This window comes from Diabrotica undecimpunctata, chromosome 8 (assembly GCF_040954645.1).
Source record: "Diabrotica undecimpunctata isolate CICGRU chromosome 8, icDiaUnde3, whole genome shotgun sequence".
Lineage (NCBI taxonomy): Eukaryota > Metazoa > Arthropoda > Insecta > Coleoptera > Chrysomelidae > Diabrotica > Diabrotica undecimpunctata.
Window position 1 is genome coordinate 2,461,786 of NC_092810.1, and position 25,535 is coordinate 2,487,320.

General features: G+C 32.9%; 1 protein-coding gene and 1 long non-coding RNA gene across 2 annotated transcripts; both read right to left on the reverse strand.

Annotated features, from left to right (window-relative positions):
* Window positions 1–11,431: 11,431 nt before the first annotated feature.
* LOC140449169 (uncharacterized) lies at window positions 11,432–19,921 on the reverse strand. The gene is made up of 2 exons (XR_011951752.1): window positions 19,360–19,921; window positions 11,432–11,706 (listed from the first exon to the last, which is right to left on the reverse strand). It is a non-coding gene; the product is annotated as an uncharacterized lncRNA (long non-coding RNA).
* A 1,781-nt stretch (window positions 19,922–21,702) lies between these two features.
* On the reverse strand, window positions 21,703–25,455 carry Prim1 (DNA primase small subunit). The gene is made up of 8 exons (XM_072542320.1): window positions 25,320–25,455; window positions 24,403–25,036; window positions 23,967–24,347; window positions 23,755–23,905; window positions 23,234–23,438; window positions 22,849–23,054; window positions 21,868–22,058; window positions 21,703–21,807 (listed from the first exon to the last, which is right to left on the reverse strand). The coding sequence occupies exons 2-8, from the start codon at window positions 24,500–24,502 to the stop codon at window positions 21,788–21,790; spliced, it is 1,254 nt and encodes a 417-aa protein (XP_072398421.1). The 5' UTR covers window positions 24,503–25,036; window positions 25,320–25,455; the 3' UTR covers window positions 21,703–21,787.
* Window positions 25,456–25,535: the final 80 nt, after the last annotated feature.

Genomic DNA, 25,535 nt, shown 5'->3' on the forward strand with positions numbered 1-25,535 from the left:
TTAACAAAAAAAAAAATGTAATCATACTTTTTTCAAAAACTGGGTATTCTAAAGTGGCTAAACTTTTGGATCATATAAAAAACTCTAAAATAAAGTGAATTCTATAAGGAAAACAATTTATTTCAATCCTAGTGAACAGGCCATTAGTTTTATTGCGTTTTTTTTTACAAAAATTTGAGAAACCCATCGTTTTTTTGATCGTATCTCACGTACAGTTGGTGCAAAGGACTTTTACCACCACTCATTTTAAAGGTCTTTCAAGCTCTTTTAAAAATATATGAGTTTTTGTCGAAAAATGTACCCGTTTTCCGTTATTTAACGTTAAATACTCGTATTGAAGACAAAAACAAAAACAAACCTTCTTTGAACAGCCATAACTCAGGTAATATTGAACTGAAAATATTCATTAAAATACCAGTCTTTTTGTTTTTTTATGAGCTTTAATTTTAGTCGTTACACTTTTTTTGATAAAACTCTTAGTTTCAGAGCTATCCTTAAAAAACCTTTGAAAAACATGTTTTTTTTTTTAACGAAAAATGACACTTTTTAACAGCGAATAACTCAAAAAGTATTGATCTAGCGAAAAAAATGTTTACTACATTTTTTGTTTTAAATTTGTCCTTCTATCGAATAGCGTGGTTATTTTAAGTGAAAAAATTTCCACCCTCGAAAAGGGGTGGCAAACACCCCCAGGGTGGAAGCGCATATCGGCACTATATAACTTTTGTTCCTTGAGTAATTATTTACCGACACACAAAATTTGAAATGAATCGATTCAGTTATAAAGAATTCGGAGGTAAAAACCCTCAGTAACGGATCTATGAACCTCAAAAAGTCAAACAAACAAGCTAAATTTTACTGAAAATGTTAATAATTTTGCGACATCAAAAAAGATGCAAACAAGCTGCCGCTCCTACCCCTGGACTTCCCCCTAAACCCCCCCCTCGTAGGGAGAAAAAACTGAAAACATCGTTTTAACAAGAATCTGTAATCCGCGCCGTAGAAAAAAGTGTTTAAGTAAGAAATGTCTTCTTGTTCTTCCTCTTTCTAAGCAATTCTGCTTGTTCATTGGCGAATTAATACCTCTATGAAAGGTTGTCACTCCATTTTTTGAACGGTCATCCGATACTTCTTTTGCCGATTGGTGACTTATCTCTTGCTATTTTGACGACACGGGTCTCCTCCATTGTGCTTATGTGGTTATTCCATTATTTTTTCTATTTTGTGCCCATTCATTTTTACCCTATACGTTACATTTTCTTCTAATGTCTTCACTGCTCTTTCGATCTCTCAGCGCATTTCCTGTAATTCTTGTCAGTATTCTCATCTCTGCCGTTTCCAGTAGCCTTGGCATTGTGGCTGTGTCGGGTCTTGTTTCTGAGGCATATGTCATTATTGGTCTTACACCGGCTTTATAACTTCTTGACTTCATCTCAAAGTTAATGTGTCTGTTTCACCATATAGTGTTATTAAGGCATCCTGCCAGTCTATTTTCTTTTTACACTTGATCTCTCACTTCTTTGTCCAGGCCTCCATAGCTAGACAGTATATTTCCCAGGTATTTTATTTTCATTACTTGTTCAATACTGATGCCATCAATTTCTATTTTCACATCTGGTTGGTTCTTTGCTGATTACTATTGTTTTAGTTTTCTGAGATGAGATTGTCATATTAAATTCTTTTGCTCTTATTTTAAATCTATGGACCAGTCTTTGCAGACGATCTCCATCTTGGGCTATCAATATTGCGTCGTCTGCGTAACAGAGTATTTTTATTCCTTTTTTCCCATTCTGTATCCTCTTCCTTTGTTAACGCTTTTGATGATTTCATCCACGATTAAACTGAAGAGCATGGGGCTCAATGAATCCCCTTGTCTTATTCCGCTGCCTATTTCTATAGGTTCTGTAAGTTGTCCATCTATTCTGACTTCCATTTTGTTGTTTTGGTAGATGTTTTCGATAGTTTTTATAATATTAGTTTGTTCTACTCTGTGGGTTTTTTGTTATAAAGACGACTCATTTCTGTATACTTTATTTATTACAAGACAAACTAATCATCATCATCCAGCCCCATTTTCACATCCATTGTTGGATATAGGCCTCCTCCAAACGTCTCCAATTCTCTCTATCTCTAGCTGCTGCAATCCAGTTTGTTTCTATTCTCTTTAGGTCGTCGGTCCATCGGGTGAGTGGTCTGCCTCGACTTCGCTTGTCGGCTCTTGGTCTCCACTCCAATAATCTCTTCGTCCATCTTCCGTCTTCCATTCTAGCAACATGTCCAGCCCACCTCCACTTTTGTTTATTGGTTGCTATATAATGTCTCATAGAATGATTCCACAATTTGTAATAAATGTCCTCTGTTTGATGTGATGTTGCCATTTCTATCCTTGAGTTCATACTTTTATTTTCCTCAATGGTTTTGATGATTTTCTCATCTTTGTATTTTCTTAGGTCTTTTCTGATTTCTCTTGATACTTCCTTGTTCATTTTATTTATATCGTCGTTACTAGAGTTTTCGTCGCTTCTCAGTATTCTTCTTTGTTCCATTTTTTTCTGTGTTTCCAGACTAATTTTTTCTTCCTTCGCGCTTTTTGGACAGCATTTCTTTTGAGCTTCTGTTATTGCTTCTACTATTATGTCATTTAGGATGTTAATATCATTTGTTGATGATTTTTCTTGAAGGAATTTACCGATATGATCTTCAAAATTTTGTTCGTTGTTTGGATGTGTCCATATGTTTATTTGCTTCTTTTTTATCATATTGTGTCGTTCATAGTTGGTATTTAACACAATGGTGGCTCTCACCATACGATGGTCGCTTGATTTCGCAAATTTATTTAGCACTGTTACATCTGTAAATATGTATCTTTCATCAGTGATAAAGTAATCGATCTCGTTTGTCGTCTTCCCATCTGGGCTTTTCAAGTGGGCAAACTAATACTTATACATAATTATCCCTAAAGAGCCATAAGACCTACTCTTTTACTCCCGGGCTTCTTCGTCTATTTGATATGTCACTAATGTTAAGGTAGGTTTACAAATATTAAGGTAGAACTTAACACAACATAACGATATTTAGGGGAACGTTTTTATTAGCCAGAAGATGGATTACATCTTTAAGTCTTACTGTGTCAAACGCTTTCTTTAGGTCAATCAGACACAGAAATGCTGGTCTATTATTATACACTAGTGATTTCGCAGTAATATGCTTTATAGCGAATATTGCATCTGTACCCGATCTTCCACTACGAAAATTCTGTTGTTCATCTGCTAAAATTTCCATTGATTTATTAGCACTTGTAAAATTTAGCGTAGTAGAATTAGTTCGGTTGTTCTCCATTCTTCCGGTATTTTATTATGTTTTATAATTTTATTAATTAATATTGTTAATTGTTCTGTCATTGCTGCTCCACAATATTTTAGTAACTCATTTGATATCTCGTCTTTACCTGCTGCTTTTCTGTTCAAGTTTTCAAGTATTTTCCGAACTTCCTGTACATTTATAATAAGTTCTTCATTTGTGGTAATTTCTGGTGTTTTCGGTTCTAGCAGGTCGTTTGTTCTTCCTCTGCATAGAGCTTTTTCAGGTAGTCAATCCACGTATCCTTTTCTATGTATTTGGTGCTATTAGTTCATTTACCTCCGTTCTTTGACCTCTTATGAAGGCCTCTTATGAATGACCTCTTATATTACCTTTTTTGCAGATCGTAAAAATCATGTTCCATTTCTTTCGAAAAGCGTTCATAGTGATGATCATCTTTATCTTACTTAAGTGCTTGTGTTTCGTTTCTAATTGTCTTGTAATTATGCTATGCCTCTTGTGTTTTGGTTGACATGTATTTCAGGTAAGCTTTTTTCTTTTCTTTACATTTTTTCTTCACTTTTGTACAAAACCATGGAGTTCTATGCCTTTGGAACGATTTATTTTTATTTATATTTCTTTAATCAAGAACTTCCTAGGCCGAGGCTAAGAGATTAGACTTAACTTTTGCCAAGCTTTCTTCGACTGCATCACTTTCTGTGATATATATGTTTCTACTTTTTCGGTTATTCTTTTTTGGAATAGGTATCTTGTGGAGTCATCCTGTAAGCTTTCGACTTTTATCTTTGTGGTGTATTCTGGTCTTTTGTTATCACATATACGTTTTCATTCGGATTTTGTACAATACCAATTTATGATCGCTTCCTATTTCTGCTGATGTTAGTGCTGTTACATCCAAGATTTGAAAGGGCTGTAACTCTCTATTCGACAGAATATGGTCTATCATAGATCTTTGTCCTCTACTGTTTTTAAAAGTGTATTTGTATGTGTATTTGTATTGTTTGTATTGAGAGAAAAAAGTATTATTGATACGTATTTGGTTTATGCTGCCGAGGTCCGTCAGAAAGTCTCTGTTTTTATTTCTGATATTTTCATTATATCGCTGTTTTATTTCTGGAACTATATCATTGCCAACAGGGGCCTTAAAAATCACCCGTAATGATTATATATTTATTCATCATTTGGGGTTTGGTTTATTACAGTCTGAAGGTGTTTGTAGAAGTTTCCCTTGTGGTGGCATCTCTGTTGTTCTTTGGTGCATATATTGCTATCACATTCAGAGGTTTGACATCCAGTTCAACTTTTACACTTACTATTCTTTCAGGGGTACATTTACATTCTTGTTTCATTCTTTGGCTCTGGTTTCTTTCGCAAACCACTGAAAATCATCAGATAGTCATCTAGCATAATTTAACCCTTTCCTTTTTTGTTCGTCTCTTGTAGTCTACATGAGATTGTTTCTATGAGCTGTATGGTTTTAAAGTCTATCAGTTGGGTGCTAACCTGGCTGTAGATCCCCTCCTTTTTTATCCAGGCTTGGGACCGGCAAAAGTTCTGTCGAGCTATTCGATCCACCCAACAAAACTGATGGCGGAGTTGAACTATTTTACTAAATTGTTCTCCTTCTTGCTGTCAAAGTAGGTGGCACCTCTGTGCTCAAATCACTAAAAGTGGGAAGTTTTGGAAACATTAGTTCAATTTTTCGGTTTGAATCTGAATCAGCTCGAATGGCTGACGATGTAGAGATACCGAAATAATAGTTATATCGCTTTATTGATTACGACTCAGACGTAAAAAGTGTGACTAATTTTGTTTTGCCATGATAAAATATTATGGCGTTTCTACTATAACGCCATAATATTTAGCTTATTTCATCAAAGCAGTAGCAAACTTTTGCTGAAAGTTCCAATAGAATATATAAAACTATGTACGTTAAGTAACTTTTAAACTTCAATTTTTATGAAGAGTGCAAAAACACGCCACAAGACAGCATGCCATATTTAAGCTTTCTGGGAAATTAATTGGTTCCTAAATTGTTATGCATTTTCTAGACCTTCTGTGTATGATGATTGATACTCCTTGTTATGCTCTTATTTCTTGGAACTTACCTATCAACGCTTGATCTCGCGATCTTTAATTTTTCTTTTTTGTATCTATGTTAAATCTAAGCACTTGATCTACTAATCTATTTCTTTGCTGTTCCTCCCGTTTGTTGCTGACCTTATTAAATGGTAAATATTTTCGTTACAAATCGATAAACGAATTTGTTACGAATCGTTATCTGCGGGTCACGCAAATTGATGTATTAGGCAAATCTAATGTCAACGTTCCAAACAAAAATAATAAAATTGTGTATACCATTCGTGTGTAAATTTTTGCACTCGTCTGATATTAAGAGCAGATAGTTAATAAACAAAACTATTAGCACGAAATTTAATAAAAGTTTATTATGCTATTTATAAAAATTCGACCTAATATTTGAAAACTACGAGGAGCATTTTAATAAACTATGTACCGGGTGGTCCAGTAAGCCGATCTCTCGGCTATATATCAGAAAATATTCATGTTATAACTTTAGGAGAAAAAATTTCTTAGTAAAAGTGGCCAAGAGAAACCGCTGGAAATAACTTTCAAGTTTCTGGGTTAACCGCTAGAGGGCGAAATCTGTGAAGAAAACTTTGAAAACGAGTTTTTTGGGAAATATGCCCAATTATACAAAGTATTAAATAAGTAAACTAGAAAGAGGCCTAAATTCTGCACAAAGCAGGTTAAGAACTTTTTTTTATTTTTTCAAATAAAAGGGCGGGGGAGAGTGGGAAAGTATGTGTGGATAAATACCTATATCTTTGGTTTGGTACAACCGATTTTAATTGTTGGATTTAGTTTTAATTGTTACATGTAGAGGGTACTTTCGACTAGAAAAAATTAAAATTTTTTTTTCTTCAAAATGTTTAAGGGAAACACCTATTTATTGTAAATTATAATAGAACTGGATTAAACTCGTAACAAAATGGCGTAAACCGCATGTTAATAGCTTTTGTCGAACTCGAGATATGAATAAAAACGCATAAACATAAGTAAGTATAGTATTGACTCACCCTGAATTATAAATTAAATTAAAAAATAAGTCAGTAAGTACTTTCAAATTTTTTTATAGCAGAAGAATCTTAATGTTGATACCTATTTTGACCATTAGTATTTCATATGATTAAAAATAGTTTTTTCGAAACTAAGTAGGCTACGACAATGAATTTGACGAGGAGTTCATATTGTTTATTTATTGACAGCAGTCAAAACATTGTTAAGAAGTGTTATATTATAATTTGAATTGAAGATTGCACTTTTTTTAATAGATATTAATATTGGTAATATTAGTATTTAATTATTAGTACTAATAATTCGTGATGAGTATATCAAATGCAGAATTGTATGATATGGTTGGAGTTTATTTCGAATGTCACCAAAATACCTCTATTGCCTTAGGTGTAGGTATATTCTGTAAGATATTCTGTGAGAGGAGACATTATGGCAAAGAAGTATTTGAAAGAAAGGCAAGAAGATTAAGAGAAACTGGTAGTTTTCATCGTCCTTGTTTTAAACGACGTAGTAGAGGTATGACCGAAGATAATTCAATCAATGTTCTTGCTTAAATTCAACAGAATCCACATATAAGTAGTAGGCAAATCTCTATAGAATTAAACATACCCAAAACTACTGTTCTAAGGATTTTACAACATCACTGGTTGTTGAATTCCCTTTAAATTTTAGATTGAACTGTTATTTTAATATTCCGATAAAAACGGCAACACGGCGCTTTTATCCTTTTGTTCGTTTCTTAAAAATACTTATGCACGATTTATCTTGTGAAACAATTGTAAATTTTTCAAGATTTTTTGAGTTTTAGTAAATATAGTGGTTTCTTTTTCACCAATATTTGTTGTTCTGTTTTTTAGACTTCATCCTTATCATGTAGTTCTGCACCAAGCTTTACATGAGAGAGATGTTGATGCAAGGCTGGATTACTGCAATTGGATGTTAGGTCTGCTAGAAGAACAACCGCATATCATGTCAAAGATTTTGTGGACAGACGAGGCTACGTTTAATAGTGCGGGTGGTGTTAATCTGCATAATATACATTATTGGTCTGAAGAAAATCCGCACAGGATACATTAGGTGCAGGTTCAAGGTAGAGGGAGTCTTAATGTTTGGTGTGGTATAGTTGATGGAAAGATCGTAGGTCCATATTTCTTTGATAGAACTTTAACTGGCGAAACAAATTTGGATTTTCTGGAAAATCAGTTGCCTATTTTATTGGAAGATATTTTCTTATAAACAAGAAGAGGTATGCTATTACAACATGACGGGTATTCTGCGCACTTTTCCAGACGAGTTTGAGATTAGTTGTATGAAAGTTATCCAAATAAATGGATTGGAAGGGGAAGTATATGTTCATGGCCAGCTAGATCTCCAGACATGTCTGGACTTTTATCTGTGGGGAAGATTGAAGGAATTAGTGTACCAAACTAGACCAACCACGCGAGACGACATAAAACAGCGCATTATAAACGCAATAAGTAGTATATCAACAGCTGAGATTGAAGCAGCTGTTATTTCTACGCGCGAAAGATTACATCTTTGTGTGGACAACGATGGAAAACAATTTGAACATTTAATTGGACATTAAGTTTTAATGATCGAGATATTTGTATGATCTTTCACATATTTAATTTTAAGTTATAATAAAGGGTGAGTCAATATTATACTTACTTATGTTTATGCGTTTTTATTCATATTTCGAGTTCGACAAAAGCTATCAACATGCGGTTTACGCCATTTTGTTACGAAGTTAATCCAGTTCCATTATACATTACAATAAATAGGTGTTTCTATTAAACATTTTGAAGAAAAACAAATTTTAATTTTTTCTATTCGAAAGTACCCTCTACCCATGACAATTAAAATTAAATGCAATTATTTTATAGTAGATGTATATTAATTCATCCACACTCTTTCTAATGACACTAATTTCGTTAAAATCGGTTGATCCAAACCAAAGTTATAGGTATTTATCCACAAATACTCTTACACTCTCCACCACCCTTTATTTGAAAAATAAAAAAAAAGTACTTAAACTACTTTGTGCAGAATTTAGGCCTCTTTCTAGTTTACTTATTTAACATTTGGTATAATTGGGCATATTTCCCAAAAAACTGGTTTTCAAAGTTTTCTTCACAGGTTACGCCCCCTCGCGGTTAACCCAGAAACTTGAAAGTTATTTCCAGCGATTTCTCTTGGCCACTTTTACTAAGGAATTTTTTCTCCTAAAGTTATATCATGAATAGTTTCTGATACATAGCCGAGAGCTCGGCTTATTGGACCACCCGGTACACCTTCATTATCGATCGTTTGATGATTTTTCCGGATATCATGTTCTCTTCATCGCTATAATGGCTTCATTAACAGCAGATCTAAATGTCGTACAGTATTTTTCGTATCATAATCTTAATTTCCTTGCCGTTTTTGTTTTACCTAAAAAAATTCGGTTCAGTCGATGTGTTTGATCATATTAATTGTTTTTTAAATGCAGTTATTTGGAGCCTAGCTCCATCCATTCTACGGCTCTACAGCCGAATTCCAGCCCTGGCCTCCCTCAGCAAACATCTCCATTCGTTACGGATTAAACAGCAAGTGAAGTGAAAACAGAGTGTATAAAAGGCCAAAACTGATTTTTGTAGAAAAGCAAATAGTTAGGCAAAAAGTTTGATAACCAGTGCTTTCAGTGACGACACATTGCAAAAGTTAAAACGAATTTTTAATGAGGTCTCCGAGTCTGAGTCTGAGTCTCTTAAAATAAAGCAACTAAGTAAGGTATCACATGTAATGATTATATGCAAAATTATGTATGTTTTACCTAGTCAGTGTAAAAGCTTTAAGTTTAGTTGGGTGCTATTAGCTAAAGATAAATACAAAACTCTTGATGAATTAGTTTCTCAATTATGTACAGCTGGTTCATAAAAGCACTGATATGACTCTTAAAGCGTATTTTGTAGAAAATTGAGCAGTGTATTTTGAAGCATTTGTCAGATAACTTATTCTGTTTAATCTCAAAAAATGGCTCCACATGCTAGCAAAGAACTAAAAGCAAGAATTGTAACGAAATTAAAAGATGTTTGGTCACTATCTGCCGTAGCGAACCATTTTAACGTAGCAGAACAACAGTTAAAAAAAGATGGAGAGAACAAAAAACTCTCGAAAGAAGCAAGGTTAGCAGAATTAAAGCATCGCGTCTTATGCACCGAACTGCAGCAAAAAAACAAGCTCTTACACCACAACAGAAGCAATCAACACTTATATTTGCTTTAAACCATCAGCTACAAAATAAGGATTTTTGGGACAGGGTAATATCTACAGATGAGAAAATTTTTCAATTCAATGGGGATGTATCTAGAGGAATGGGAATGGTATGGTGTATTGACAACAGGTTTATTGGGCAGACTTATCTGAATATTCTAGAAAACATCATGTTTCCCAATGTAGAACAGTTGTATCCAGAAAATTTTTATCCTCCAACAAGATAATTGTCCTGTTCACACTGCAAATATAATAAACCAGTGGGTCCAAAATAACATCAAAACCTTACTGTGGCCCAGCTACAGTCCAGATTTAAACCCAATCGAGAATATATGGGGGGTTATTATAGAACGGTTGTATCGGCGTGATTTTCCGGAGTCCGTGGGACTCCTTTTTAAAATTGCACTTCACCGGTTACGGGTTAATATCCACCTAGACTATAGCCTATTTACTCTGAAATATGTCGTCCCAGTGACGTTTTTAGTGAGATGATATGTGACAGTGGTAGTAGAATAAATAAAATTTTTAATGTAACAAATTTTTTAGGAATATTTTGCAAATGCTTTTTCAGAGCTATATTTATCATATTTCTTATGTTTTGTCATATAAAGTTTTTTTTATTGTTATGAGTGTTATCAATTTGAAGAGCCTGGTGGCTTTTTAAATTTTGGCATGTATATTACAAGTTTCATTGTCATATTTTAAGGCATCACCAGAACACAATTATAAAGAATTGTTAACAATTTGTGATTTTCTATGAAAAAAAAAAATATATATAAAACTACGATTTATTGACAGTAAATCACAATTTTCTCGTCAAATTAAAAGTATTTTTAATTAAAACTGCGTATTCCCCAGAAATCTTAAAAACTGTGGTAAATGTAAAAATGTCACAATAAAATAGTTTTAAAACCAAATCAGCTATTCCTAGAATAAAAGAATTACAATCTAAGATCCTAAATCGTAACATTTTACCTAGACTATCTATCCATTATATAACCACGGCAACTTCTGGAAAGAAGAAAGGGGAAAAATAAAAATATCTGAAAATATGACCAACTTACATGTAGGGGAAAGAAGGTAAGTTGGAAAACATAAAACTGACGTATTTTGAACAGTTTGTTTGGCTCAACAAACTGATGGTTTTCTAATCAGCACAGGTTTTTGCAGTTGTATTTTTAGGTAGAGCCAGAGATGTAGTAATAATAAATAATAAACTATTATAGACGTAGAACTGGAGGACATTAAGTAAAGCCAATTTTTAAAGTTTACCGCGCGTGCTGTCCGCTAGGGGGACACAAATAAGGGGGCAAAAATGTAAACATTGTTTGAAATTTCACTTGTTTCCGTGATAATTATATGGAATTTTATGTAAGTGGTTTTACGTAAGATATTTAGACATACTGCAGGAAAATAAGCAAAAAAAGAGACTCTTTTCGGAACCGTGACAAATCCAGATATTTGACAATTTTTTTAGTTATTATAGGCTAATAAAAAGAAAACCTATATGTTTTTCTCATAAGTTTCGGCTTCTTTTTTAAATTATTAACAATTTAATGTAAATAATGTAAATTTTTTGATTTTTTGCTTACCATTTATAAATTACCAACATTTGTAACATTTACAAGCTTTCATATTTTGCTTGTAATTTACTTGTAATGTTTTGGTTGAGTCCACTGCTTGCATTACCTCAAATCGTGTTATTCCATGATTCTGACTTTCCATGTGGTTATTTTGCATATAAATAATATGTAGACCATTTTAAAATAAATCATTTATTCATTCATAACATTTCGATTATAAAATAGAACCCCCAATCAATATTACCCCATTAAAATATTATTCGTAGTCATAAATCGATTAATAATACTCTCTAGGAAACGTAAGTCCTCTGTGCCAGAAGAGGTGAGGGAAATGGCGGTGGAACGGCAGACGTAACGGGAAGAAGATACGAGGGAGACCTATGAACGGTGCAGCCGTGACTTCAGGGGTAAAATTAACCATTATGACGATGGTGAACAACAAACAGATAGCCTGAAACGAATAAACAAAAATGTTAGTGTACGTATTACAAAAAATATTCCGTGTTTATTGTATATAAATATATATAAATATGTTAAGAAATATAATACAAGTGTTTTTTTTTGTAAGTTATTTACAAGAAAACAAATGATTGTTCTTATTAAAGATTAGTGTGTTGGCACTGAATTACAAAAATATGAGTTTTAACAACCTATCTTACAGTAGTATTTATCTTATTGTCAGATATAGAACATATTGAAATTAATTTTTTCAAATAGATCTCATAGTTAAAAATATTCTGCATTTTTAAAGGATTTCAAGAAGAAAAAGTTTATTATATTTACAGAAACACAAAAAATCTGACAACACTGTAAATACTGCCATAAGATCGGTCGTACCAAAATTTATATAAATCACGAAAGATATTTCTGAGCATATTTAAAATTCAGTATATCTTCTTCTTTGCGTACCATGTGCATTCCTGAGTGTTGGTTATCATAATTTTATTTACCACAGCTCTGAAAAGTGCCGATGAAGACTAGTTAAACCATTATCAAAGAATATAGACGCCTATTCTTTGCCATTATGTTCCATTGCGTTAAAGCCATGATGTTCTTCTTCGACGGGAACTCCCCTTCCATATATTTTGTACTGAATAATAAGATGGAGGATTCCATATCGTTCTAGGTGTCGCATGACATAGGAAAAATACTCAAATTTTTGTATTTTTACGATTTTCATATATTTGAGTTGCTTTTTATTCGTTGTGATACCTTTTCATTTGTCACTCTGTCAACAACTTTGTCTTTTGAGTCATTTTCCGATGTTTTTGACTTTTTCGACTCTTTTGCACACTTTTTTTTAGTTTTGTTATAAATAATTTGAAAAAAAAAAATCAAAAAGTAGAAGAAAATATGAACGGGATAGAAACCGAAAATAAAAGACACAAATCAAAACCATTCTACCAATACTTAAAACTAAATAACCGAAAACGGACAGCTAATATAGCCATAGAAGCAGAAAAATGGCATAAGTATTTCAAAGAAATATATTAAGAAACTGATAGAGAAGAAGAGAAACAATAACGAACACAGAACAAGGTAAAGAAGAAGAATTGACCTATATGACCTATACAGAAGTGAAAAAGAAGATATGCAAACTTAAAAACGAGAAAACAGCGGAAGAAGACGGAATATATGCAGAAATTATAAAAGACATAGACATAGAGAGGCACTTCATATATAGACAGATTTATGAGCTAATACAGAACACATGGAGCAAAGAAATAATGCCCGAAGAATAAAAGAAGGAAATTAAAGTGACAATCCCAAAACAAGGAGACCATAGAATATGAGAAAACTACCTAGCAATTTCGATCGCATAGCCAAGCGGGCTGGGCGGCTGGCTTCTCCTTCGCTTCAATGCGAGAGATGTCAGTTCAAATCCCCGGCTCGGTGAACAGAAAACAAAAAGGCTAACGCAGTAGTTTAAAATTCTAAAATGAATCTGCGGCTTAGTCTAGAATATGCTGGTATCTGATCGGCCTATGGTGGAGCAGTACGGCAAGAGATAAGGGCTTGCGGCTAGGTGATACTCCTCCATAGATCCCTACCGGAAGGGCGTGGAACGCCTAAATACCGGGTATATAACATATAAAGTAAGGCCTGGTATAATTAGAGATAGACTAACAATATATATAGAGCAAAGCATAGAGGATTACCAGTATGGTTTTACAAAAGGAAGATCCATGATAGACACTATAAATACTCTAAAACAAGTGATAGAGAAAACATACGAGTACGACTGAGAAACACATATATATTTCCCAGACTTTTAACAGGCGTTTGACAAACTAAACAGAACAAAAATGATCCAAGACAAGAGAATAATATACCAAATACAATTATAAAAAAGAAGAACGAGCACGAGCAGGCGTAGGTATACTTGTTCATAAAAAAATTAAAGACAATATAAATAACTGTCGTTATATCTCCCAAAGAATAATACATATGAACATCACAATGGACTACCAAAAATTAAATGTCATATCTATCTATAGCCCCTAAGGAGGAACGAGAGGCATTCTACGAACAATTGCAAACCATCCTGGATGAAATACCTCATGAAGAGTCCTTAATTCTTATGGGTGACTTTAATGCACGAATCAGAAATGAAATAGTTCCAGGGATAAAACAAAGATTTAATGAAAGCCATGTCAACGCAAATGGAAAACTCATGGCTCATCTCTGTGCTTTTAACGAACTGAGAACCAATAATGCATTTTTCGACCATAAGGTCCAGTATAAATATACATCTAAAAACTCCAGGTGACACAAATCTATGATTGATTTTATAGTCACTAATAGAAAAATCTACCCAAAGCAGATTCGAGATATCTGAACTTTAAACTCAGCAGACTCAAGGAGTGAACAAAAACTAGTTCTAGCAAAACTAAGAATGAAAATAACACCAAAACATTTTCTATAGAAAATCACCGAGGAAAAATTTAAAGTAGAATCACTATGGAACAACTCTATAAGAGAAATGTACCAAAGGAGGCTAGCACAGAAGATACAGCTGAAACAAATAGACGACATCGAAGATATAAACGCCAGCTGGGAGAAAATTAAAAACGGTACAAAGTACGGTACACAAAATCAAATATGGAGATTTATAAGAAACCGACGAAAAGAAATGTCAGAATTGAAGGAATACAATAACATACCAGCAAACGAATGGGAAAGATACCTGACGGCTGTGGCGCACCCAGTGGGGGGGGGGGTTTGGGGGTATTTGACAACAGCTATAAAAAAAAGAAGAAAGGGAAAGATCAATGAAAAGATGGCAAGAAGAGTGGAACAACAAGGAAGATGTTGCCCAGTGGACCAAGATGCTGATCCCGAGCCTAAGGGACTGGCTAGATTGTCTGTTTTAGGGCGTATCTTCATAGGTTCAGAAAGACATATACAGATAAATGCCTACACTGCGAATATTCCGACATTGTTACTCACACAATGCTGGAGTGTAATAGATGTACAGTGGAGAGAAACAGAATGTATAAAGAAATAGGTATGAACCCTGTGACTGTAAGAGAGATGATCGTGAAGATGACGGGAAGTACGGAGGGATGGAATAGAGAAACACCATCCGGGCCAACGACAGAGATAAGACCTAATTACTATTTTAATGGGAATAAGCCGCAATTGAAGGTTAAAATAAGTTTATTGACGTTTGAATTTTTGATCTTTGATCTTGCATGATAACTTGTTTATACTCCAACAATTAATAGAAAAAAGAATAGCGGTTGGTACCGAAGTACATCTAGCCTTCATCGACTTAGAAAAGGCGTATAATACAGTTCCAAGACTTAAATTGTGGCAAGCTTTACAACAACTCGACATTAGTCCATACCTTTTAGGAATAACTACTTACCTCAAAATCGGAAATAGACTATCAGAGTCAATAAAAGTAACTAAAGGACTAAAACAAGGATGCAGTATGTCACCCTTACTGTTTAATTTATTTATTGAGGGAGCCCTCCAAAATTGTAAAAACCACTGCCAGGGAATGGGAATCCCCATAGAAAATGACGTACTATTCTCCCTGAACTTTGTAGATGACCAAGTCGTCCTAGCTCAAGATTCTTATGATCTAGAATTTATGATAAAGCTTCTATACAGAGAATATGTAAAATGGGGGTTACAAGTCAGCATGAACAAAACAGAATATTTAGTTATCAATTCAGATGCAAGGTTTAAAGTGTTGATAGACGAGGACGTGGAAAGCAAACAAGTGGAAAAATTTAAATATTTAGGTGCACCCATTGCTAAGAACGGCTTGGAAGAAATCGAAATTAAACACCGAATTATTCAGGGACGTTAAATTGTAGAATGTCTGAACTCCTTATGGTGGGATCGCAACATTTCAACAAGGAACAAAACTAGAATAGGGCAAACCATGGTTGAATCAGTTCTTTGTTATGGCTCTGAAGTATGGACAATTAATGCAGACCTGAAGAGAAGATTGTTGACAGTTGAAATGGATGAGAAGAAGTGCTAGAACATCAAGGCAGGCAAGGAAGACCAACGAATCTATAAGAAATAACATGAATGCTACAGAAACGGTCATTGACAGAGTAAAAAGAACAGGTTCAAAATGGTTTGGACACCTATTGAGAATGCCTGACGAACGTTGGCCCCAAAAACTTCACAAATGGAAGCCTCCTGGAAGAAGAAAAAGAGGTAGACCCCGACGCTCATGGAATGAAGGAATTAGAAGAGCGATGGAATCGGGAGGTTTGGAGGAGAAGCATGCCTTGGACCGGGAGGATTGGCGGAGGAAACGGGAATACGGCGATAGCCGTCTCCAAAATGTATTTGATTTTTTTTTACGGACTTTTTTGTATGGACTTTCACAATACGATAAATATCAATTTTTGGACGCCAAACTAGCCGCTGAGCTCTCCTGGCAACCAGTACGATAAAGAAAAATAAGAACAGGAATCTCTATATAGAAATATGGAAAACTACAAAGGTGTTTATCAACACCATTTGACGAGACGGATCGGGCCTACCCTCCGTATATGTAGTACATAGAAGGAATTAGTAGATCAAAATCCGAATTTCTTTCAAAACTACTAATCGAAAATAACGTTGACGTCATAACCATTCAAGAAACTCACGCACCATCGGAAACCGAGCTTCTTAAGAGGGGTAAAATTCCGGGATATAGCATGATTGGAGCCACTTACAGCAATGTTTATGGCACTGCAACTTACGTGCTTATTCCCATTAAAATAGTAATTACTTTAAAATGCCACAAGAAAATAGCTTCAGAACAATAGATGAGATCTAGATAAGAGAAGGGAGAGTTCCAAAAATGTCGTCATCCTTACAGTGGCCACCCCACTTTCCTCCCCAAATTTTAGGGACTCAAAATGGAGGTAGCATAAAAAAATTTCAAAACCCCCCCTCAGACAAATTCTGGGTGCGCCACTGCCTGACGGAACTGTTTAAAGGAGAGGAAAATAATTATCAACACAATTCACTCAAAAATAGAAAGTCACCAGGACCAGACGGCATAACCAACGAGCTTCTAAAACACGGAGGAGAAAGTATAACCCTTGAGATGACAAAACTTACAAAAACTAATATTGCACAGAATAATGATACCAATGTTCAAGAAAGGAGATAAAGAAGACCCCAACAATTATAGAGGTATAAATCTACTGAACACCGCACTTAAGCTTACCACAAAAGTCCTAACCAACAAAATCAATAAACTAACAACTTTATCAGATGAACAACAAGGATTCAGATCCGGAAGATCCTGCGTAGACGCCGTATTTGTACTAAAACAAATTACAAAAAAGGCCATCGAGTATAATAAACTAGCATATATATGTTTTATAGACCTGACAAAGGCCTTCGATCGCATCCAAGTCGAAGACGTCTTACACCTACTGTATAAAAGAAACATACCAATCAATATTATACAAACCATCGAAAACATCCACTTACATAATCGAATACAGGCAAAGGTAAATGGAAAACTAACACAGTGTATATCAGTAAACCTTTGCTCCCGTGTCAAAGACCTAAGATGTCGAGACATGTTAATTCGAAATAAAAAAAATAGTTTGTTTTTTCGTAATTTTCATGAATATCCAAATTATGCTAATATGTAAAAAAGTAATAGGTACATACAAAAATTTGTAGTATTTTTTTGTATAAGATCTTTATAAAAAAATAAATAAGATAATAGCAAACAAAAATGGTATTACAAATTCACTTAAGGAAACTTACTATAACAATGCATATAACAACAACTAACGAATGCATCGAAGGTTCACTTCGAAATGCATGTAAACAGAAAAATATAACTACCTACACCTATCTCAGTAAACACAAAAGGTACATCAATGAGCACATTAGTATTATGGCAGCGGATAGGATAGATGAGATAAGTCACCAAATGGACGAAAAAGTATTGGCAGACCAAGAAAAAGATGGTGCGATAATTTAAACAATTTAGGAGGCTAGTATTGAAGAAAAAACAGGCATTAAAGCCTACATACAAGAAGGAAGAAAATTATTAGAATGATAGAAATGATAATGCGAGATTCCCGAGCAATAACAGACACCGGAAGAGAAAGAACAGAAATAATAATAATAAACAATGGAGTACGATCTATCACTATTAATATGTCTATTTTTCTAGACAGGATAATAAAAAATCTGTCAAACGCAGGAACTATAAACAAGAATGCAGTACAACTAATAGGATATGCGGACGATATAACCGTAGTAGCAACAGATAAAAAAGCACTAAAGAAAACCTTCCAAGAAATAGAAAACGGAGCAAAATTGAGAGAACTAGAAATAAATGTAAGAATGACAACAATGAACACAAAAAATAAAATGCCGTACCGAAGAAGCAAGACAAGCTTTTATCAAATTTAAACCGCTACTATGTAACCGCAATCTTTCCTTCAATCTCCGCTTCAGGATGGTTAAATGCTATGTATGGTACATATTGTTATACGGCATGGAAACATGGACGTTAAGAGTACCTTCCATTAATAAGTTGTAGGCCTTTGAAATGTGGACGTTGCGAAGAATGTTCCGCATACCATGGACAGATAGGGTGAGAAACGAGGAAGTCTTAAGAAAGGCAGATACTGAGAGAGAACTACTCAATTTGATCAAGGTAGGAAAAATTAGATACCTCGGCCATATTCTGAGAGGAAAAAAAAAACGCAATCCCTTAACAAATCATCCAGGAAAAGATTGAAGGCAAGAGAGGAGTAGGTCGCAAACAAATGTCGTGGCTACGGAACATAAAGAACTGGATAGGCATAAATAACACTTGCGATCTTTTGCATGTAGGGAAAAGGAAGAAAATGTAAGACAATGACCTAATCACGAAATACAAGAATGGATGGATCAAGAGAACATAGTTAGAGTAATAAAAGCACAAAGAATTAAATAATATGGACACATAATGAGAAGAGAAAAGAGCAATCCATTAAGAGTTATAACAGAATGGATACCACCAGGTAAAAGAACCAGAGGCAGATCTAAACTGAGAGAGAGACAAGTGGAAGCTATATGCCTAATGCTATATTTGAAAGACAATTTTAAGCTAATACAACAATTTCTGAGAGAGAACGGTAGAGCTAAGCAGTAACAGTTTTACGTTCTGTCAATAATTTTTAATTTCAAAGAACATCGATTTATAATATAGTCAGAATATAATAGTCAGAAATAATCTGTAGAGAAATATGACGAAAATGATAAATGAATGACAAAATATTAAAAGAACATGTACATTCTTGAAGATAAACGACGGGATTTGGGTACAAAAAAATATGGCACAGGGAGTGGCAAATCGTATATTTCTAACAGGCTCAAATTATTATTGCAAATCTAAGACTAAGGTATAATGGCAACAGTAGCAAAAAATATCAATGAAAAACTAAATGAAAAAACATCAAACTGACTGTAGATATATTATTTTTAAGTACAATATCTCAAAAACTCAAAACTAAGATAAATAAACGACAAGACTAGAAACCAAACTTAAAATTACATCAAAAAAATCAAAAATCTATTTTAAATTCACCGTAAAAACTTAAAGAACAGATTTTAACAACAAAATACTTACCAAAAACTTAGTCATTGTAGATATTTTCTATCACAACAGATACTACAGAACTGGTACAGTACCAACAAGCTGTCTGGATAAAACTGAGTGCTAAGTGGTTCTAGCAGTCCCTGACTCTTTATATATTTCAGATAAGAGCCGTAATTTCCTTAATGGTCGTACTTTCACAGTATAAATTGATCATTAAACAGTAATATTTTCCATAATGACGTTTTTTTTAATGGGATTATTCTGAGGATAAACGATGAGGTGAAGTAAGTAGAACATTTGAGTGAGGAGTCCCGAGAGGAACCAAGAATGTTGGAAGCTATTACAAAACGATTATTTTCCACTCAAAATTTAGTCATTGACTTATACGCGAAGAGAAAATTCCGTGATGTGAGGTAGATTATGCGTAGTAATGAATGGGACAGTGTCAAAATATATCTATCTTTTATTTGCTGTAAAATCTTTTTAATACGGTTATTTTTCTTTAGTTCTTGCAGTTTAGGAACTTTCTTTAGAGCCATTCTTGCTTCTAATTGATGGTATCAAGTTGTATTTTCCGCGGAAGTGTTTCTACTCTAATATCTACATATTTCTTTGTTTAGGCTTACAGCAGTTGTTGTATAATGGTTATTCAATATTACCTTTTTAATTCTTTTATAATTGATTTACTTCGCTTATAATAATTGTTTCATGCCTCTTTGTCAAACCAATTTATAAGCAGCAAAATTCTAAAGTTATGCAACATACAATACTTAAGAGTGTAGGCGCAAAATTTCGGGCCAATGCTTTTTAAATACATTAATTTTTCGAATCCTAAGAAAACTAGTACATATTTTTGAAAAATTTAAACGCAGAATGACAGATTACATTATTACTGAGGGCCGAAAGTCCCTAAAAGCTTCTATAATGTTTATTTTAATAAGTTACAGGGCTGAAAGAGAAGAGAAAATTTAGTGTGATTTTTAATTTCAAATATCTTATCCAAAAAAACTTTTTGTTAATTCTAAGGGACTTTCGGCCCTCGGTAATAATAGAATCTTTCATTCTGCGTTTAAATTTTTCAAAAATATTTATTAGTTTTAAGTTTTAGTAACTAAATGTATTTAAAAAGCATTGTCCCGAAATTTTGCGCCTACGCTCTTAACTATTGAACCATAAAACTTGATTTTTTTGTGTTCCTTTGTGGGACATTTTTATTTGCCTTATTTGTTTATTTTCATTGTTTTTATTTATCTTTCTGCTATATATTCTTGTGTTTCTGTATTGTAAAAATTACATTACAAGCAAATATGCAAAAGTAGACTTTTTGAGATTTTAGCAAATTTTTTAGTTAATATTTAGCTATATACCTATAAAAATCAAAACGATTAAACAAAACGCTAAATTAACTTAATTAATTTACGGTCAATCTAAAATTGTGTGGTTTATTAAGTACCACAAAACTCAACTTTCGGTACAATAAAGAGCAGGTTGGTTTTCACAAGACTTACAAATAATGAACGATTAGTTTTGAAAGAATTTTGCTTTATTTTGCAGTTTTCGTATCAACAAAAAACAAAATAGTACTTGTTAGATACATGAATTATACCAAATTTTCAAACAGTATTTTTCAACTGAACTATATAATCATTTTATGTCTTATTACATAAATTCTTAATGAATTTTTCTCTAAACATATGCAAAATACTCAAGGAACTTTAGTTTTGTTTTGTGAAAATATTCTTATTTGCCCATCTGACAGAAGTATTTTTAAAATATATTTATTTCTGTGCGATTGTTACTGTAAATCTAGTATTCCTGTTTTAAAATTCGTTCAACTTTTTAATAATATTCATCTTTTAATTGCCTTGATAATAATTATTACAGATTCAAAAATTCAATTTTTATTAATGCCACTTTTACATATGCAACACACAATACAGTAAACCTTATTGTGACGCCATCACTCCCATTCAAATGAGATTTTAATTGAAAATAAAACGAATAATCAATCCTATTACCACATAAATTTCGTTTTTGAATTTATTTGGGATATTTTATTGAAAATAGCCCATCAGTATAATTTATGAAGGTGTTAAAACATTGCAACGAGGAACTGTAAGTTGCCTAGATTTAGGAAAACTAAGCTCCTGAACCCTGAAGAGTATTCTAGTGAGAAAAATATGTTTTAAAATTTGTAACGGGAGGATTTAGAAGATAAAAAGCGTTTTTGTGTTACGTACCAATATCATTTTACTTTACTAAAAAGAAATAATCAAAATTTTTTTTAATGAAGAATGGATTTATGTCACCATCAATGTAGTGCACAGCTTTAGGAATAATTTTAAATAAGATTATGTAATTCAAACACTTAAAAGATTTGAAATGATCTTTATTAAAAACATATTTATTAGATATAAAAATATAAAACAAAAATCTGTGTGAATTCGGCAATGCAGTGTTAAAACTCAACAGGAATTTCTGTAACAAAAAATAAACATTAGATATACTTTAATAATCATTTAACAAACTCCTAATCACCTTTTCCTCTTCTTGCCCTCTCCAATAGCCTAAGAAACTCTTCAAAAATGGTAACTGAATGCAGCAGACTGGTTTTTTTATAGTCTTTGATCTTTGATTTCGATGGAGTCTTAACACCATCTACTTCCATCAGGTTTTGCTCTTGTTCCACTGTCTTTTTATCGTAGGCATTGATCTCATCAATTAGGCCACTAAAATCATAAAAAATGAGTGAAATGGAATGGAATTTTGTTGCTATTCAGTACCTACATAATATAAATATAATGAGCAGAAGCTTTAAATTCTCTGCGAACGATTTTCAGACATTTGTTAATGTTTCTAACCCCACAACAGACCAAAGCTTCTAACTTTAACTGGAAATGTGACAATCCCTATGTATTTTTGCCATTTTAATGCAAGATATTAATATTTAACAAAAACAAATCTTATTCAATCTTAATGTTGTAAATAACATATCTATTCATTATTAAAATGTCTCTAATTTATTAAAAAAACACAGTGAACTGGAAGTAACTGCATTGGGTAACAAAAATTTGAAACATTTTAAAAGATTGTCAAAAACTCTAAAAAATTAAAAGTTAAACTAAGTTTTTATGAGTAGTAGAAAAATGTTTAATGAAAAAAGGCAACTACATATAAAATATTGACAAAAAAAATCAAGATTATGGTCTACAGCAATCACTGACTTTCCTCATATTCATGTTTCCTCGTTTAGTAAAGGAATTTCGTTATTGTTACATTTTCTTGTACAAGACAAAAAACCTGACAATTTACAGTTTTTATAGCACTTGTGCTGACTAAAAATCAGCACTCTAATCCACAAATCCAATGGACCTGTTTGACTGATCATTAACTAGTTAGAAAAACTCTGTAAACAAAGCTACTATTCCATAGGTTCATCACATACTTTTTTTTTCTATAACTTTAATTTTAAATATTTTCAGAGCTGTTTTAGTCACTAATATTATAAATAATACTTACTGCAATGTTGGAACATTTCCCGGATCGAAATTATCGATTCCTTTTGGATTGAAAGGAACTGAGATCTTACCCGTCTTTGGGTGGACACAAAATGGAGACTTCAACAAGTGATTGAAACCCTTAGTTACGTTAATATCAAGCCTGGGGTAGGAATACTGTAGTATTATTTCTTCTTTGAGGTTTCTAAGAAATTTGGGAATTTGGTTCTAAAAAATAATACAATAAAAGAATTAAATTATAATTAAAGATACATTGTGGAAATGGCCTAAAGGATTATATAGGCATCTCCACGATTAAATCAATAAAATACTGTAAAACCGTTTTTATATGAAAACTACTTGAGCAGTATTTGTTTTGTTTTCGGAATTTTATATCCAATACTTACACTTCGTAGCATATCATCAAATGTATCTACAAAAACTTTCCATCTTTCCAGAGAAGTTTCTGCTCTTTTCATTGGACCTTTAAAGGATGGCCTCAGATCTTGGTCTATGATCTGTAGAAAATTAGTCAGTCTTTCATCTGTACCTAAAATGTCTTGTTCTTCAACAATAGTGGTAAAATAGGTATTTATAATGCCCAAGGCCCTTCTGTAATATAAAAGGAAAATGAATCTGTTAACAATATACGCTGAAACAGGAAAAATTCATTATGAAACCCAAAACTTTCACTTTTGCAATGAAAATAGCAACCCTTTAGGTATTGAAAACTTTTAATTTTTCTTTAATAAGAATATTTGGAAGTTTATTATTATAACATGCTTTATAATTGATTTTTAAACAAGTAATTTTATAATGAATTTCATAGTTGTTGAAAAAATGCTGACATAGTAGTTGAAATTTGCATAATAGTTGCATTTTAAACTTTATAAATTTGTCTTAAAAGTTGAATAGTTGAATTACTCACTCTAAAGATGCATGTATCTTTTCTCCAGGCAACTGTACCATTTTATACACATTAGCACCTCCTCTAACAATCTGAAGGTAATCTCCTATACAAGATCTAATAGATTCGTCCATTACCCTTGCATGAGGATCACACACCCAGCAATGGATACCTTAAAAATTGATAAAATCAAACAATTGCATTAATATATTTTTATATATGCAAAAGTATACCTCTTCTTCCAGAGAACACCCAGAGCCTGTGATTAAAGCCAAAATCTCTAAAAAGCGCTACATCTAATATTTTACAAGCTATCACCATAAACTTCCAGCATTTTGTGCATACTTCTGCACCTGAACAACAAGTCCTGATATCATCATAGTCAGTCATATCAATGTCAAACACTATTTCCTTTTCTACAGGTACAATCTGCGACACAGGACCTTTATCTCTCGGTTTGGTTTGATATATAGCCCCTAAATCGATCTTCATAGGGAATTTCTTCTGTAGTTCATTTGAAAAATCTTCTTGAGTATCAAATGATTGATATCGAATGTAAATATCCCCGAGAAGAGTAAATGAAATTTCTCTCTTGGCAAATGTTAATGTATGTCCTAAAATGATTGTTCTCTCAATAAGGAACTTAGAGCAGGTATTTTATCCACTTACCATAACTTAACCATCTATAAAACTGTGAATGAGGGAACAATCTTCTATAATATAAAGGCAGAAGGTCACCTAAAGTGTCTGGATTGTATTCAACAGACATTATTTAAATTATTTCATAAAAGAATTTCTTTAAAGGTATGTACTTAAAAACTGTTTATTCTTATTATTGGCGGGAAATATATTTATATCAGGTTAGAGTGAAGCTGAAGATAGTCACATTTATTTAGACGTTTACTCAGTGAATATCCAGCTACTTGTATTGTTTAAATGGTTAAAATATTTAATTTAATTATTAATACTGAAATAAAATAAACTATACATAAATAAACGCCGGTAACGGTGTAGTATTTTATTGTTAAATTATTGTTAAATTACACTTATTATACATTTAACGAAATAATAATTATTGTTTGGGAAGTGCTGAAGCAATTTATCCAAAAATGTCCCCTAAAAATGGAAAGTTATCGAAACCGTCTCTGAAGATACGCCCATGGCCGATTTTATCTCTAAAATCATGACCGATGTCTTTAATATCGCCAAAATCAGGAAAATCTAGATCAAACGGAAATCCTGGAGCCGCTTCTCCTGGTATGGGTAGCACCATCAAGATCGCTAGGAAGCACATTGCGTATATCTGAAAATAATTGAGAAACTCTATTAAATGTACGAATAAGCACTATATTTTTTGGTTTTATATTTTTGGGCAATGAAATGAATATCCACTCGGCCAATTAGAAAATAAAATAATACAGAACAAAATGAAAATAACATTTAAAGGTTATAACGGTTTTAATTATTTAAAATTTAAATAACTAAAGCCGTTTGAAAATATGCATAATCTTTAGACAAAGAAAAGGTTATCTTATACCAAATAACAAGTAAACATCGAAAAAGAAAACTTTCAATTGAATACTTACGAAACTTTTGTCCATTTTATTTACGAAAATGTTTTTCACCTATTACCTTACAAATCTATGGGAAACTGTATGTATTTTCCATCCATTTCTACTATTTATCTACTACTAATTAGGTACCTATAAAGTCATTAACTGTGTAAATTAATTTTTGAGTGTGTTTTTAAAAGTATTATTGACGATGTAAGCAACAACATGAATTAAATATTTTCTATTGAA